The sequence below is a fragment of the Chrysochloris asiatica genome, unplaced genomic scaffold, assembly GCF_000296735.1.
Source record: "Chrysochloris asiatica unplaced genomic scaffold, ChrAsi1.0 scaffold00060, whole genome shotgun sequence".
NCBI classification, from domain to species: Eukaryota; Metazoa; Chordata; class Mammalia; order Afrosoricida; family Chrysochloridae; genus Chrysochloris; species Chrysochloris asiatica.
In genome coordinates, this window is record NW_006408578.1 from 8,129,740 (window position 1) to 8,145,429 (window position 15,690).

The 15,690-nt window shown below is 42.8% G+C and overlaps 1 protein-coding gene across 1 annotated transcript; it reads left to right on the forward strand.

The window, feature by feature from the left end:
* Positions 1-5,438: 5,438 nt before the first annotated feature.
* On the forward strand, positions 5,439-15,459 carry LOC102828798 (chromosome unknown open reading frame, human C6orf52). Its single transcript, XM_006864127.1, has 3 exons — positions 5,439-5,508; positions 5,702-5,890; positions 15,317-15,459. Exons 1-3 carry the CDS (start codon positions 5,439-5,441, stop codon positions 15,457-15,459), a joined length of 402 nt encoding a protein of 133 aa, XP_006864189.1.
* The last annotated feature ends 231 nt before the right edge of the window (positions 15,460-15,690 follow it).

Here is a 15,690-nt window from a genome sequence, read left to right on the forward strand (position 1 = left end):
GTTTTGTCTTCTTTTAAATGATTGATGAAAAGGCTTTTTACACTTACCCATGCATTGATGCATTCAAATATTTACTGAGTACCAGGCTTTGTTTGGTTTCCTAAAGAAATAAAACAAACAAAAACCAGCCAGTATTTCATTTTGGGGGGTGGTGGCAAGTCTGTGGGTGATGCACATGTTTAAGTGATGGACTGCTAACTAGAAAGCTGGTGATTTGAACTCACCATCAGCACCTCAGAAGAAAGGCGCAGTGATGTCCTTTGAAAGGTCAGAGCCATGTAAGCCCTGTGGAGCACAGTTTTACTCTGGCACTTATGGGGTTACCAAGAGTTGGAATTGACTTGATGGCAACTAGTTTTTATTCTAATGTGATGGTAAGTTAGATATCCTTGGTTAAAAGCAGGAAATAGTTGGCTGGGGAGGTTGGCCCTATTAGAAATACGATGAAGTCGACTGTTCCTGTTCATTGATTCTTCTTTCTCAAAATGCCAGGTAGTAGTAGATCTGCGAAGCATTAGGATTCCAGGGGTGGTATTCCCCAGAGGGCTTTGGTCCTCTTGGCTCTTGGCACCAAGGGGGTACAGCGATATAGTGGTCTGCTTCCCCTAGACACTGTGTACTTGAATACAGATTTGCTTCACCAGCCTCAGGGGAAGGATCCAAGTCCAGAGGAGATGCTTGCCCTAGAGCTTGAGAGAGAGAGAATATTTATGAACCCTTTCCATGGATTCTCATCTTTAGGGAACCTTTGAGACGATCTTCTTCTGCACCCCAGCACCTCTTTCTGGGTAGTTTCAACAGAACATTTTGGCCTCTCCCTTCCTCAGTCTCCTGCCAGATCGCTTTATTATAATCAGTGGTCAACTTCTATGATCCGTCCATCTATAGCTTCATCTCATTCATTCAGAGACCAAATTCTGGCTTCTTTCTGTGAAATAAAAGTCAGACTGAAAATGAAAGGTGGGGAAAAAAAATTTAAGTTTTCACAAAAAGAGATTGCTTAACTCTTAACTCCCTTAACTGATATGCTTTAGTAAGCACTGACCTCAAGTGGTTCAAGCCTACCAAGCCTCTCCTGAAAAATCCCTATTCAGGGTCACACTGAGTTGGAACTGACTTGAAGGCACGTATTAATAACAACAAAATTTCATGTCTAAGCTGTTGTTAAGTGCTATCTAGTTGGTTTCAACCCATAGCAACCTTGTATAGGGTTTCCAAGGAGTGGTTGGTGAGTTTGAAGTGCTGACCTTGCAGTTCAAACCTACTTAGCAGTTACGAATTGTGTTAAATGAGACACCTGTTTCTGAAGGTAGGTAGTCTAGTGCTGCTGTAAGGACTCCACAGTCAACAGGCACCCGGATACCTTCCATTTCTTGAATCCAGTATCCTCACACATGACTTCCTTTTTGATGTCGCTTTGTAGTTCAAGATTGCTGCTGCTGTTTTGCTCCAACCATCACATCTGTATTCTCAGCACTGTTGTTAAGTGCTGTTAAGTAGACTCTGTTCAACTCATAGCAACCCTGTATAAGGTTTCCGAGGAGTGGCTGGTAAGCTTGAATCACTGACCTTCCATTTCAAAAGGCCTCACTAGCTTAAGCAAAGCAAATTCCATTTATGTCCGTCTTCCTGGAGTCCCTTGAAACATTCCTATTTACATTTTATAAACCAGACTTGGTATGGTGCTGTAGGATAGGCATTGGACTACTAACTGCAAGGCTTGACAGTTCAAACCCACCAACAACTCTCAGAAACCCTATTCAGGGTTACTATGAGTCAGAACCAACTGGACAGCACATAACAACAAGGATCCCTGGTGGCACTGTGAGTGAGGCATCGGGCTGCTAACTGCAAGGTCGTGGGTTCAAACCCATCAGTTGTTCCGTGGGAGAAAAATGAGGCTCTCTGCTTCCATAAAGTTTGTATTCTCGGTTCAGGGTGCAAGTCCCCTTACAGATACCTCAGAAAAAAGGTACGGCAGTCTACTTTTCAAAAACAGCTATTGAAAACCCAGTGGGGCGCAGTTCGACTCTGCATGCATGGGGTCACTATGAGTTGGAATTGACCCGATGGCCGTAGATATTTTTGGTAACAGACAGACTTTGGTCACTTGGCCACATCTGGTTTAAAGGGGAAGTTGGGGGTTGTATTCCCTTGGCTGGGCTTCAGTGGTGCAGTTAGTTGTTAAGAGCTCAGCCGCTAACTGAAATGTCTCTGCAGGAGAAAGGTGTAGCAGTGAGCTTCCATAAAAATGGCAGCCTGGAAAGCCTCTTGAGGAGCTATGCGGTGGAATGGACCCAACAGCCATGTATTGGGGTTCATACTGACACCAAATAAACTTGGGGGTTTGTGCAATGCCTGCCATAGCTGCTTCTTGTTCTTAAGTGCCATCGGGTCAATTCCAACTCATACCAACCGTGCATAGAGTTTCCGAGGCTTTAAATCTAAGCAGGAGCCACATGTGCTGTGGGTTAATGCATCAGACTGCAAAGCTGTCTGAACAACAAGGTCGGCGGTTCAAGCTCATCAGCCACTCCTCAGAAACTCTATCCAGGGTCGCTATGGGTCGGAACTGACTCTACAGCACTTAACAACAACAACAAGGCATATATAGTAAATTATACCACCAAAGGGCACATTCTGCTAGTCTGCCTACTGGCCGCCATCTCATAGTCTGTCTCTTCCCATGAATCTAGAGTCCTCAGCTACTCCCCCTCTCCATGTCCTCATCTCTGCCTCCATCTTTGGTGTCGCTGTTTCTCTGGATAAGGTCCCGCATTCTGCTTGTGCTCTTCTCTCTTGATGGTCCTAGGGTCCTTTGTTTCTGTACTGTAAGATTAGCCACTCCCCCATTTTTGTAACAAAACTTCTACTTTTATAATTGTGACAGTCACAATTAGTCATGATAACAATTACTCGCTATTGAATAACAACCTTATCTCCAACTCTTTTAATCAGAACCATCCAGACAAGATGAAAAGTAACTTTAAGACAGATCTTGTATGTTCTTTTTTAATGATGAATGCAACACCATTCCTCCTCAATTTATCATTCCTGGCATAGTAAACCATGTGATTGTCAGATTTAAGATGGCTATACTAGGCATTTCAGCTCACTAATGCCTAGGATATCGATGTTTATGCATTCCATTTCAGTTTTTACAATTTCCCTAGATTCATACTTCGCACATTCCAAGTCCCGATTGTTAATAGATGTTTACAGCGGTTTCTCCTCATTCTGAGTCGTGCCCCATCAGAAAATGAAGGTCCAGAAGGCTTTACTCCATTTGTGTCATCACGGTCAACTCTACTTTGAGGAGGGAGTGCTTCCCCAGTCGTATTTTGAGAGGTTTCAACCTGAGGGCCTCATCTCTGTCACTAACATTGGCAGTATCCTGGCGCTCTTCATTTTGTTTATTCAATATTCAATGTCAGTGTTCCACTGCGATTCACAAGGTTTTCAGTGACTAAATATTCAGAAGTGCTCCGTCTTTTCTTCTTCCTAGTCTGGCTTCATCTGGAAACTCAGCTGAAACCTGTACACCATGAGTGACCCTGCTGATATTTAAAATACCCGTGACATAGCTTCCAGAATCACAATAAGACACAATCTACCACAGTGTGACACACTGACAGACGAGTGGTGGTTGTGGTTAGCAGTCCAGTGCTTAGCCTACAGCACCACACCAGGACTCCTCTGTAGTTACTTTTTGTAAAAACACTGACACACAAAATATTTCTTTAAATTTTTTCCCTCTGCCCTTATTTACTTAGAAGAGAGAGGGAATGTGATACATCCCCTCTTTTCATACTTGTTGGAGTTTTTCCAACTGACTGGCCTAATGATTTCATACAGGAGTGGATAAAACAGTCCCCTACAACATCATATACTACCTTTGTCTAGATGTCGGATCTAATAGTTATTCTTGGATATCTGGGGGGTGGAGGAGGATAATCAAATCGTGACATTGATCTTCAGTTTCAGTTATTTAAAAATGACTTTCTTTTCTAGCATGGGCACATTCATAGATAGAACTCGATGAGTGGTCACCATGGGTAGAAGGGAGGAGAATGGGAAGTTAACTGCTGAAAAGGTGCTGAGGTTCTGTGTGGGATGATGACAAGCTTTTGAAAATGGATAGGAGCAATGGTCACACAACATGAATGCAATTAATGTCACTGAATTGTACCCCTAAAAATGGTTTCAAAAGTATTTTACCATAATCAATTTCTTTTTAAAGGGCCTTTTTTTTTTTTAACCTATTAGCGTAGTGGTTACGAATCAGGCTGTGAACTGTAAGGTCAGTAGTTCGAAACTACCAGCGGTTCCGCGGGAGAAAGATGAGGCGTTCTGCTCCCGTAAAGATTTACAGCCTTGGAAACCCTGTGCAGGGTTGCTATGAGTCGGAACCGACTTCACGGCACTTAACAACAACAACAACAACAATTATGGTGGGAAGGAGCTCTGGTAGCCTAGTGGTTACGAATCGGGCTGCTAACCTTAAGGTTGGCAGTTCGAAACTACCAGCTGTTCCGTGGGAGAAAGATGAGGGTTTCTGCTCCTGTAAAGATTTACAGCCTCGGAAACTCTGTGGAGGGTCGCTATGGGTCGGAACCGACTCCACGGTACTTAACAACAACAACATTATGATAGGGACTGTGGTGAAATTGCCCCCTTGCTCCTCTTCTAGCCCTCCCCTACCTTCTAATTGGCTTCTGGGCCTGACAGGTGGGGAAGAGGTAGGCTGCCTGAAAAGTTTGCAGAAGTTCCCCCAGGTGACCTTGGTGCACCCCTACTGCTATAGCATGACTAACAGCCCCCATTTAAACTAGGTATCTGCTAAGTCCTTACAGCCCCATCTCACCCTGCCCCTTCCCCCCCTTCCACCTCATCCTATGGAAAAATAATAAACTTCTTACAGAAAAACCTTGAAGATCAGAATGACCCAAGGACACCTGAACAAACAGGATAAAACTTAGCCCATCCAAACAAACAAGATAAGAGTTTATTGGTGGGTTTACTCCCACTTACAGCATAAGGGTCCGCTGGAATTTACCACCCTAGCTGACAAGACAAGCCAGTGTGTTCTAACCCCTCTGTGTTTTTGTATAAAACCCTGTTCCCCTCCTCACTTCCGGGTCAAAGTGATTTGGTCTTGAGCTGACACTCTGACCACCGGGCAATAAACTTTGCTCTTTAAGATTTAGAGTTAAGTTCTTTCTCACTTGCGCTGCCACAACACTAGCCCTACCTGCGGTTTAACCCATTGCATCAAAGTCAAGCAATTGATGAGCTAGCAGGAATTGCCCATGTATTTAATTACCTTCCATCTGGAAGTTGTTCTTCAGGGTTGAGAGTTCTTATCAGGGCAGCTGAAATTTTTCGCACAGGAGTAAAATTGTGGATTCCCAATCTCATTTTGTAAAGTTTCGGGATAAATGGCCGGACAGAGGAGTTATGCAGGTTTTCACATAGCTCAGCAAAATCATTACTACTGGTACTGGCAAAGGTGAGAGTTTTGGGGTTTCTTTTTGTCTGTTATGAATGAATATGAAAGCCCCCAGTGTTTCAGTTCCATAATTTTTGACGACTTACCACTTTGAAAATACGTGTCCTGAAACAAGGCCAAAATCATCCTTACTTTAAACTTCCTGGAAAGAAGTCCCAAGGCTTGTGAATGACTCTGTCTCACATGACTGTCGCCTCCCCTCTAATATTAGGGTGAAGCGGAACTTCCAGCCTCCCCAGAGTTACCACTGCGGCCCCTGGTACAGGCACCAGCACGGCGGTTATCTAGCTTCTGGCTACAGCTGCAGCTGCGCGGTGGCTGGAAGGGGAGCCGGAGCCGGACTTTCTTCTGCGCGGGAGACCCCAGAACACTCAGCTGGAAGTTGGGCTATTCTGTCTGAGGTATCTCTTACTGAAGCTAATCCTCTGCCACTTGTGTGCCCGATATGTAAACATTATGATAATTTCTTCATTCACCCAAATCCTCTCATTCAAATTCCCACAGCCAGGCTTTGTTTTTGCTCCGTATGTTAACAGGAGCCCGGGCCGGATGGCTGCTAACGGAAGGGTTGGCAGGTTAAACCCACCAGCCCCACTCAAGGGGAAATGGCAATCTACTATTCTTTGCTAAAGTTTGCTGTGAGTGGGAATCTACTGGACAGCAATGGATTTGGTTTGGTTTATTGTTAATTCCAGGAGACCCTGGGTGGTGAAAATGGCTAAAATACTCAACTGATAGGTGAAAAGTTCGAAGTTCAAATCCACCTAGAAAGGCCTAGTAATCTACTTTCAAGAAATCAGCCATTGAAAGCCCTCTGGAGTACAGGTCTACTCTGACACGCGGAGGTTTGCCTCCATGGCAACTGGTAACCAGAACACTACCTGTTGACCCAAAGTTGTAATTTGCAAAACATGATACATCCTTACTCTCTTCCAAAAGCGAACGAATTCTTGTCCTTCAGATTTTACACTTAAACACTGAAATGTTAAGTTCTGTCAAGTCGGTTCCCACTCATAATGACCCTGTAGGGTTTTGAAGGAGCATCTGGTGGGTTTGAACTGCCGACCTTGTGATTCTCAGTCCAGTGCTGATCCTACAGCACCACACCAGGAGTCCAAACACTGAAAATAGCACAGGAAATTGTATTTTGATTTGTTTTGCTATAGAAACCATTAACACACTTAAAGAAGATTTAAAATACTCTGATTTTTTTAAGTTAATGTTTTTCAAGCCACACAAAGGTGCAATGAAAAAAGGGAAAGCCTCTCCCACCCCAAAATAACCTCCTCACCTATTGGACTCACTACTAATGGGGATCTTTGTCTTCTGGATTTCCGGTATCTTCCTGCTACTCCAGTAAGGCGCTCTGGTAGCGTAGTGGTTACAAGTCAGGCTGCTAACCTCAAGGTCTGCAGTTTGAAACTACCAGCCGTTCCATGGGAGAAAGATGAGGTTTTCTGCTCCCGTAAAGATTTACAGCTTCAGAAACCTTATACAGGGTCACTGTGAGTCAGAACTGACTCCATGGCACACCACACCACTCCAGTACACTGGGCTTTGTTTTTTTTTTTGCGGGGAGTTGAGATGTTTGGGGTGAGAATGGACTGTTATAGTGCTTAATGGTTTGCTCCTTGCTATCTTCTACTTTATCAGTTTTATGAAGAGCTTTCTATAAATTTAGTGCTGGATTTAACCGCCTCTCTAGCTAGTACCTTCACAAACTTTTACTTGTCTTGAAGCATTTGAACATTGGATGTGTGTGTAATAATAAATGTTTGAAAGTGGGTGTGGTCGTGTAATAATAAATGTTTGAAAGTGGGTGGGGTCGTGGTGTGAGTGGTAGGGCTGGATTATAGGATATAACAATATAACATTTACCATTGGTTATTTACTTACCAAAAAAGCATGCAGAGTCTGGTTTTAGAATTTACGTACTGAGCACTTGGTTTGTGCAAAGCTCTAGTTTGTTGTGGGAGCTGTAACTCGTTTTGAGTCTGCCACAAGTTCAGCTTTCTTTTGCATTCTTTCAGATCATTAACAGACATTGTAAAAAACTTTGCCTTCAGGCAGAGTGTGTTTGAAAATTGATTAAAACTCCCCTAAAACAACAACAACAACAACCAGCCCAGGAATGAGCTCTGGTAGCGTAGTGGTTACAAATCAGGCTGCGAACCGTAAGGTCAGCAGTTCAAAACTACCAGCTGCTCCGCGGGAGAAAGATGAGGCTTTCTGCTCCCGTAAATTACAGCCTCAGACGCTATGAGTCAGATCTGACTCCACGGCACATAACAACAACAACATGTCCTAGTGGAGAGTCCTGGTGTGGCACTGTGGGTTAATGCGTCAGATGGCAAAGTCATTTTAACTGTAAGGTCAGTGGTTTAAATTCACCAGCTGCTCCTTGGAAACCCTATACAGGGTCACTATGGGTCAGAACCGACTTGATGGCACTCAACAACAGTGTCCTAGTGTAAGGAGCTCTGGTAGCATAGTGATTATGAGTTGGGTTGCTAATCTCACGGTCAGCAGTTTGAAACTACCAGCTGTTCCACAGGAGAAAGATGAGGCTTTCTGCTCCCGTAAAGATTTACAGCCTCAGAAGCCCTATATTGGGTCACTATGAGTCGGCACATCACCACCACCACCACCACCATGTCCTAGTATGGTGTTGTAGCATAAGTTTGGCAGTTCAAACCCACCAACTGCTCCTTGGAAACCCTATACAGGGTCTCTGTGATTTGGAGAACCAACTCAACAGCAATTAACAACAACATAAAAAATACATTGACTCTTTGTGTGGCCTTGCAGGATCAGCACTGGACTCTGAACCATAAGATCAGTACATCAAAGTCATCAGCTCTTCTTCAGAAACCCTGTGCTAGGTCTTATGTGTTGGAACCGACTCCACGGGACTTAACAGCAACATCTCCTAGAACAGTTTATACTTTTCATCACTCTTGTGGGTGTGTTTGCTTCTTGGTGGTTTTTTTTTTTGTGTGTGTGTGTGTGTATGAACAGCCAGTCCCCAAACTGGGAAATTCACTTTACCTTTCACTGAGGGCAAATAACTACTTAACTGGTTCCTGTGTTCTCTGACCTTGTTGATGTCCTTTACCTGCCTTTCCTCTATTGGGTTGTGCTCCTTTTTCTTAATTGTATATTTATGGCATTGCTGTTGAGTCCGTTTTGACTCCTGTAACCAAGAACTGTGCTCCACACTGTTTTCAAGACTGTGACCTTTCAGAAGCAGATTGCCAGACATGTCTTCCAAGGTTCCTCTGGGTGGCTTCGAACTGTCAACTTTTCAGTTAGTTGGTCTAGCACTACCAAGGGACTCTTAAGATATTTACATATTAGGGAAATTAGCACTTTATTGTCAAAATGCTGTAAATACTGTCCCTAGTTTGTAGTTTCTTACGTATCCACAACCATACCTTTTCATGATGGCCTGTGCACTAACACCTAAATTGAATTTAGTATCTAGACCCTTGGTTTTTAAAAACTTGCTTTGCTAGATATTTTTGTCCCAGGCTTTCATTTGCAATTTTTAAAAAATCTGTTTTAGGTGTGTTTTCTTTTTAAATTAAATTCAGGTTTTACTCTTAACAGATAAACTTGCTGTTGAATCATTTTTGCATCATTTTTATCCCTCCATCTTTTGCCCTGTTTTCTGAGGTTTTGTTTTTACTTCCACCCCTCCCTTTTTGCTCTGTTTAGGAGATGGTCTGTCTGTTTTCTAGTAGTTACCAAGTCGGAAAGGAGAGGTTTGAGCACAAGTATCAGCTTAAAAAAATGAAAGTAGAGTGTCTCCTGGTTCTTCTCCACTTTAGGATAAAATGAAGAATGAGCACTCTTTTTATTCCCACTTACACCCTCTCTCTCCTTTCTTCTCTCCAGTTTTTGTTGGCACATTCTGGGATTTGTCTCCCTGCTCTCTTATCAAATTAGTCCCATAGCCTGCAGCTTTTCACTGGGGAACAATAAAGACACCGTGTATTCCCTGACGGTGGTTACCCCATTTGTGCCATCTGCCTGCCACACTGCTGGCAAGGCTACAGATGGTGCAACCCCCCTTCTGGTCATATTTCCTCATTTTAGTCTTCCCTAATAATGTGTGTCCTTTAGGAGCTGCCATAACTCTGTCCCCCACCTCTTTTCTGCTGTTCTTGGCCTCCTCTGAGCCCGTCTTGACTTAAATGTGACTTGCTTACAACCAGAGATAGCAGTTGCCTTGAAAATGGCTCTCATGTGGTGGGGGTCCATCGGCACCTCTCTTGCAAATGACCACAAACAGGAGGACACCATTTGTAGACTGAAGGGAGACCAGCAGTACACATCAGTGTTTCAGTTTGACTCAGTTCGGTGGAAATCTTGGAGGCATCTGCTATTGCTCTTCGGGGAGTTCGTGACGGGAGAGGGGGGGCAAGTCAGTGGTTACACACTGCTTGCTGCATGAGTTTGTAATGCCTTTATGTCACTTCCGGATAAAATGCTCTGCTCCCAGATGGTTTCTGTTCTCACCCTGGTAATTTAGGGTCTGCGCTTAACCACAGCATCTTCTAAAAAGGAGGAAATGTGAGGAGGAAACAAGAATGTTATATAATAGGAGAAGCATCATTTAAGCACAGAATCTGATTATCCTAGCCATACAAAAAATAGAGATGCTGTGATTTAAGTGACAGTAACCTGGTGTGGCACTGTTGAATAAGCACTGGACTGCTAACCACAAGGTTGGCTGTTCAAACCAATCATCCACTCCTTGGAAACCCTATACAGGGTCGTTATGAGTCAGAACTGACAGCAACAATCATATACTGTATTTTCTAAGACAGAACTCATTTCAGAGTGAAGGAGGAAACGTAAGTCCAGATCAATTGAAAAGGGGAGAGAGTGGATCTTTGGCCCTTAATAGAATCTCGTTCTTATTAACAAGGGACGCTTAACTAAGTTTATTGGTGCTAGAAGCTAAGCTGTCTTTCCTGGATGGTGTGGGTCTTTGAGATAGTTGTGCGTCCGCAACAAAAATGGCTTCTCAACAGGTATGGACAGAGACAAGTCGTTAACTCCAGCAGATCCAATGGGATCTGGGGTAACCAACCTGTTTATTCCAGGAGTGCGTTTAGGATTGACGTCTCTCATTGTGTAAGAATGTAACTAACAGGTTTGCTCTTCTGTAACCCCTACATTTCCTTAAGCATCTATTGCCCTGGTCCTTGGCTAGGGAGAGATTAAAAGACCCTGAGGAGAATGTGCTCCTACGGAATTTCCACTTTTCACCTGGAAGGAAGGGCAGAACTTCCAGTGGAGGGTGGGACAACCTAGTAGAGAGGTTAAGCAGTCTGGGTACCAGGGTCCTTAGGATGCCAATGAGTTTCTAGAAGCTTTTGGGAAGCCAGAGGCCTTTGTTGGGCTTGTTCCTCTTTTATAACTTGTCTTCTGTTGACTTAGATCACCCATTTCAATAGTTGTAGTATTACAGCATTTCAAAATTTTTCTAATAGAAATTCATAATCAATTTGAGTTCAAGGGAGGTTAGCGTTTTTAGATGTTATTTTTGAGAACTAGAATTGTTGAAGAAGACATGTGGTGATATTAAACATTTTGCTAGTAAAATTATATTTTCTTATGGCACTGCTTTGTTTCAGGGAGCCACTGCTCTGGCAGCTGAGAAGCAAGCTGAAGACCTATTGGAAGGTAACACAAACCTTGTGCTACAAGAGTTGAGAGCAGAACTTAACCCCATTTCCAGGCTACTTATTCACTCAACTGGTTAGAAACCGAGAGACCCAACTGGAAAATTCCAGTGTAGATTGCCTAAGCCAGTCCCTCCAGCAATTTGTCCTATTTTTGGAAACAGCTTCCATGGGAACTGCTTCAGCTAAACTGCTGCTCTAGGTCTTTCTGGAGGACTGAGAAATAGGGACATTCCCCAACAATAAAAAGCCAGTAAGTTGTTTTAAAGGTCCATTCCTCAATAACTTTAGACTCTGAGATTATGGGTGCTTTGATTTTGCTTTGTCAAAAGGCAGGACAAGTGCTGTGATCTTGGCTTCCAGTTTCCTGCCGGGGCATCGGCTCCTGGGGGACCTGACAGGCCCACTTGTGGTGTCAGGCCAATGACCGATCTGTCTGTGGTTTTTGGTCTGTTTTGAAAAGAACAAAGTTCATCTGCCTCTTACTGAATATGCCTATTTAAGGAAGAGACGAAAGCATTTTACTTCCCTTTATTATTGTTTCAGTTATGAGAAAAAGAAATAGAAGGGGACAGTATGCCCATTTCTCATCACATGTCTGTCTGTCTCTTTCCCTCCACCCCAACCCCCAGACAAATCCACAAAAAATCTTTGTGATTTTTATAAAAGAAGGAAGCAGTATTTGTCTTCATAGCCAGTTACTAATGTTGTGAAGTGCCATTTCTAACTCACAGCGACCCTGTATAAGGTTTCCAAGGCGTGCCTGGCGAGTTTGAACCACCAACCTTGTAGTTCAAACCGACCTTTCAGTCCAGTGCTTTATCCCACAGTGCAGTTACTAGAGTCTGAAATGCCAGTAGGTGCATTTTTCATATTTAAATGAAATTAAATTGATACTTAAAAGATCTCTTTAAATGCTATTGGACAGTTCTAGTTTTAGTGTTGTTGGTAAGTGCCATCCAGTCCATTTCAATTCATAGTGATCCTCTATAGGGTTTCCAAGGAATAGCTGGTGGGTTTGAACCACTGACCTTGTGGTTAGCTGTCCTGTGCTTATCCTACAACGCTACATCAGGACTAGTTTTAATATTCATATAGAAGTATGAATAAAGGGAGCTTATTCCAGCTCTCAAAGTCCCAGGGTAGTGCAAAAGAGTTAACATATTCAGCAGCTAACCAGAAGGTTGGAGGTTCAAGTCCACCCAGAGACATGTAGAAAGAGAGTGGGCAGTCTACTGCTGAAAAATAAGCCATTGAAAATCCTATGGCGCACAGTTCTACTCTGACACATGTGGAGTTACCACGAGTCCGTTCTGACTGGACAGCAACCGGTATTTCAGCTCTGGGCACACGGGGGATTCATTCTGGTTAAAGTGTGAGTGCAGCCTGCCCACCTGCTTCAGTTATGCAGTCAGTGTGAAGAATAACGGAGGAAAACATCAGATCAGAATATGCTGCTGGACACACATTGCCAGGGTTCAGATCCTACCTGTGGGCTTTGTGGTTCCAGACAAACTGCTTACTCTTCCATTGCGTCAGTTCTCCATCTGTAAAATGAGGAGTGTGAGGATGACAAACCTAAGGTGTTTTAGCAGTGTCTGGCTTACAATAACCAGTCCTGTATCAGCTAGTCATAGATCCAGAGCAACAGTGTCTGACAGAAATGTAATAGGAGCCCCACAACCACCCACACAGGTCATTTAAAAATTTCTAGTAGCCAAATTGAAAAAAAACAAAACAAAAAAACAAACAGGTAAGATTAAACCAAATACATTATTTAAATTAATCTAATACGCTAACATTATAATTTCAACATGTGATCAAAATTTTTTAAAAATATGGAATTTTTGCATTCTCTATTAAATGCCAAGTCTTTGAAATCCATGTGTATTTTCCACTGACAGCCCATCTCAGTTTGGACCAGACACATTTCAAGTGTCAAAAGTCACATGTGATAGGGGCTACCGTATTTGACAGCATAGGTATACTGGGCTCAACTTAAACTGTAGACTTAGGAAACAGGCAATTAGTTTATGTTTTATAGTGTGACACTGTAGGATCAGCAATGAACTGCTTACCATAAGCCCACCTGATGCTCCTTGGAAACCCTATACAGTTTCCGAGTCGGAATCAATTCAACAGCACTTACCAAAAATCACGTGTCAGTTCATGCCAGCATCACTGGAAGGACCTCGATGGTACAATCTGAGTTTCAGAGCTGATCAGAATGTGACTGCTTTTCAGGCCACAGGGTGGGACACTGTAAAACAGAAGAACCAGACAACCCAGTCACCAATGCCTCCAGTGAAGAAAATTGAGAAGTAGTTCACAAACTTATGACGGCCAAGAACTTTTTTGATGATTTCCGTTCTAGAACAATAAAGACAGACAAACACATAAATACAAATGAATGGCATGATGTCCTTCTCTAGGGACTGGTCCCTCCTGGTAATTGTGGTAGGAGACACACAATCTCACCATGCTCTATTCTAAGGAACATTTTGGCTGTACTATGCTCTTCTTAGCGTAGTGGTTACGAATTGGGCTGCGAACCTTAAGGTCAGCGGTTCGAAACTACCAGCCGCTCCGTGGGAGAAAGATGAGGCTTTCTACTCCCGTAAAGATTTACACCCTCGGAAACCCTGTACAGGGTCGCTATGGGTCGTAACCGACTCGACGGCACTTAACAACAACAACAACAATGCTCTTCTTATTCATTGTCCAACTTTCTCATGCATTTGAAGCTACTAAAAATAGCATGACTTGAGTCAGGTGCACCTTAGTCTTTAACACTTTACTCTAACACTTAAAGAGGTCTTGTGTAGCAGATTTGCCTAATGGAATACGCCATTTGATTTCTTGACTACTGCTTCCATGAGTACTGATAGTTGGATCCAAGCAAAATGAATTATTTGACAACTTCATTCTTTCCTCTGTTTATCATGTTATTCACTGCTCCGGTTATGAAGATTTTTGTTTCTTTACATTGAGATGCAGCCCATACTGAAGGCTGTGCTCTTTGATCTTCATCATTAAGTATTTTAAATCCTCTTCGTTTTCAGCAAGGAAGTTTGTGTCATCTGCATGCAGGTAGTTAATGAGTCTTCCTCCAATCCTGATGCTACATTCTTTTTCCTTTAATTCAGCTTCTTGGACCTTAGGTAGAAGGAGAGAAACAAATGGATTGCATTAAAAAAGTCAAGGACCTTGACAAAGTTGAAAACCTCTGAAAACATGGTTTAATGACAATCAAGTTCTAATGTCCTTGTGTGGTGCTGTAGGATAAGCACTGGACTGCTAACATCAAGGTCAGTGGTTCAAATCCACTAGCCACTCCTGGGAAACCCTATACAGGTTCACTGTGAGTTGGAAAGGACTCAACAGCACTTAACAACAACACATTCATGCTAGTATAATGCCACCTCCTCATTACGGATTCCACATCTCAGAGAAGGATGGTCCTCCCATGGTTATGAAATACTTGCTACAAATAGTTTATTCATTTACATCAGTTTAACTAAGCAGGTAAAGCAGCAGTTTTGTTTCAAAACCCTGTCATACCGGCCTGATCCTGGGCACTGTCTCCAGCCAGGTCCTGTGTCAGAAGTAAAAGACTCGCCTTGACTCTCCCTTCTCTTTCTCCTCAATTTGAATCTATCTCCAAGTATTGTCCAGTTCATCTCCACACCATCTCTAGGTTCTGCTCATTGAATCTAGTAGCAACTCTACTTTTTATATTTAAATCTCAAATTTCAAGTCAGATTGGAGGGAAGCACATAATTTTTAAAAATTAACATTTAATGGCAGTCCTGGTGTGGTGCTATAGGATAAGCACTGGACTGCTAACTGTAACACTTAACAACAGTACTTCCTGCTAATGCCCTGGTGTGGCGCTGTAGGATCATCATTGAACTGTAAATCACAAGGTCGGTAGTTCAAACCCACCAGCTGCTCCTCGGAAACCGTATTCCAGGTTACTATGCGTCAGAACTGACGCAACAGCACTTAATACTTCTTGCTAATGTTAAACACACACAACCTTTAATTTTAAGCTCTTTTCAATATGTGCCCTATAAAAACTCTCTTTTCATATATGCATTACTGACTTCTGCAGACCCTCACCGTCACTGCTCTATCGAGCTATTAAACCAGGAGTTTATGGTGAGAAGTGAAGAAGTCTACGACGCCCTCATGAACTGCCATTGGCAACCTCTGGATACAGTTCACTCTGAAATCCCAGGGAAGACTCCAAAGTGAGACAACACGTTCATGCTGCTCCTAAAAATCTTACTAATTCTGTCTTGTTCTTGTTTTTTTTTTTCCCCTCCACAGGGTGGGAGTAAAAGGTATTCTCTCAGAAATGTATTCTGTTCATAATGTACTGGATTCTCTTTGTAAATAAAATACAAACTTCCAAGCACTTCAATGTGATTGGCATGATCAAATGTGACCATTATATTGGAAATAAACTTAAATGTGCAATCCTGG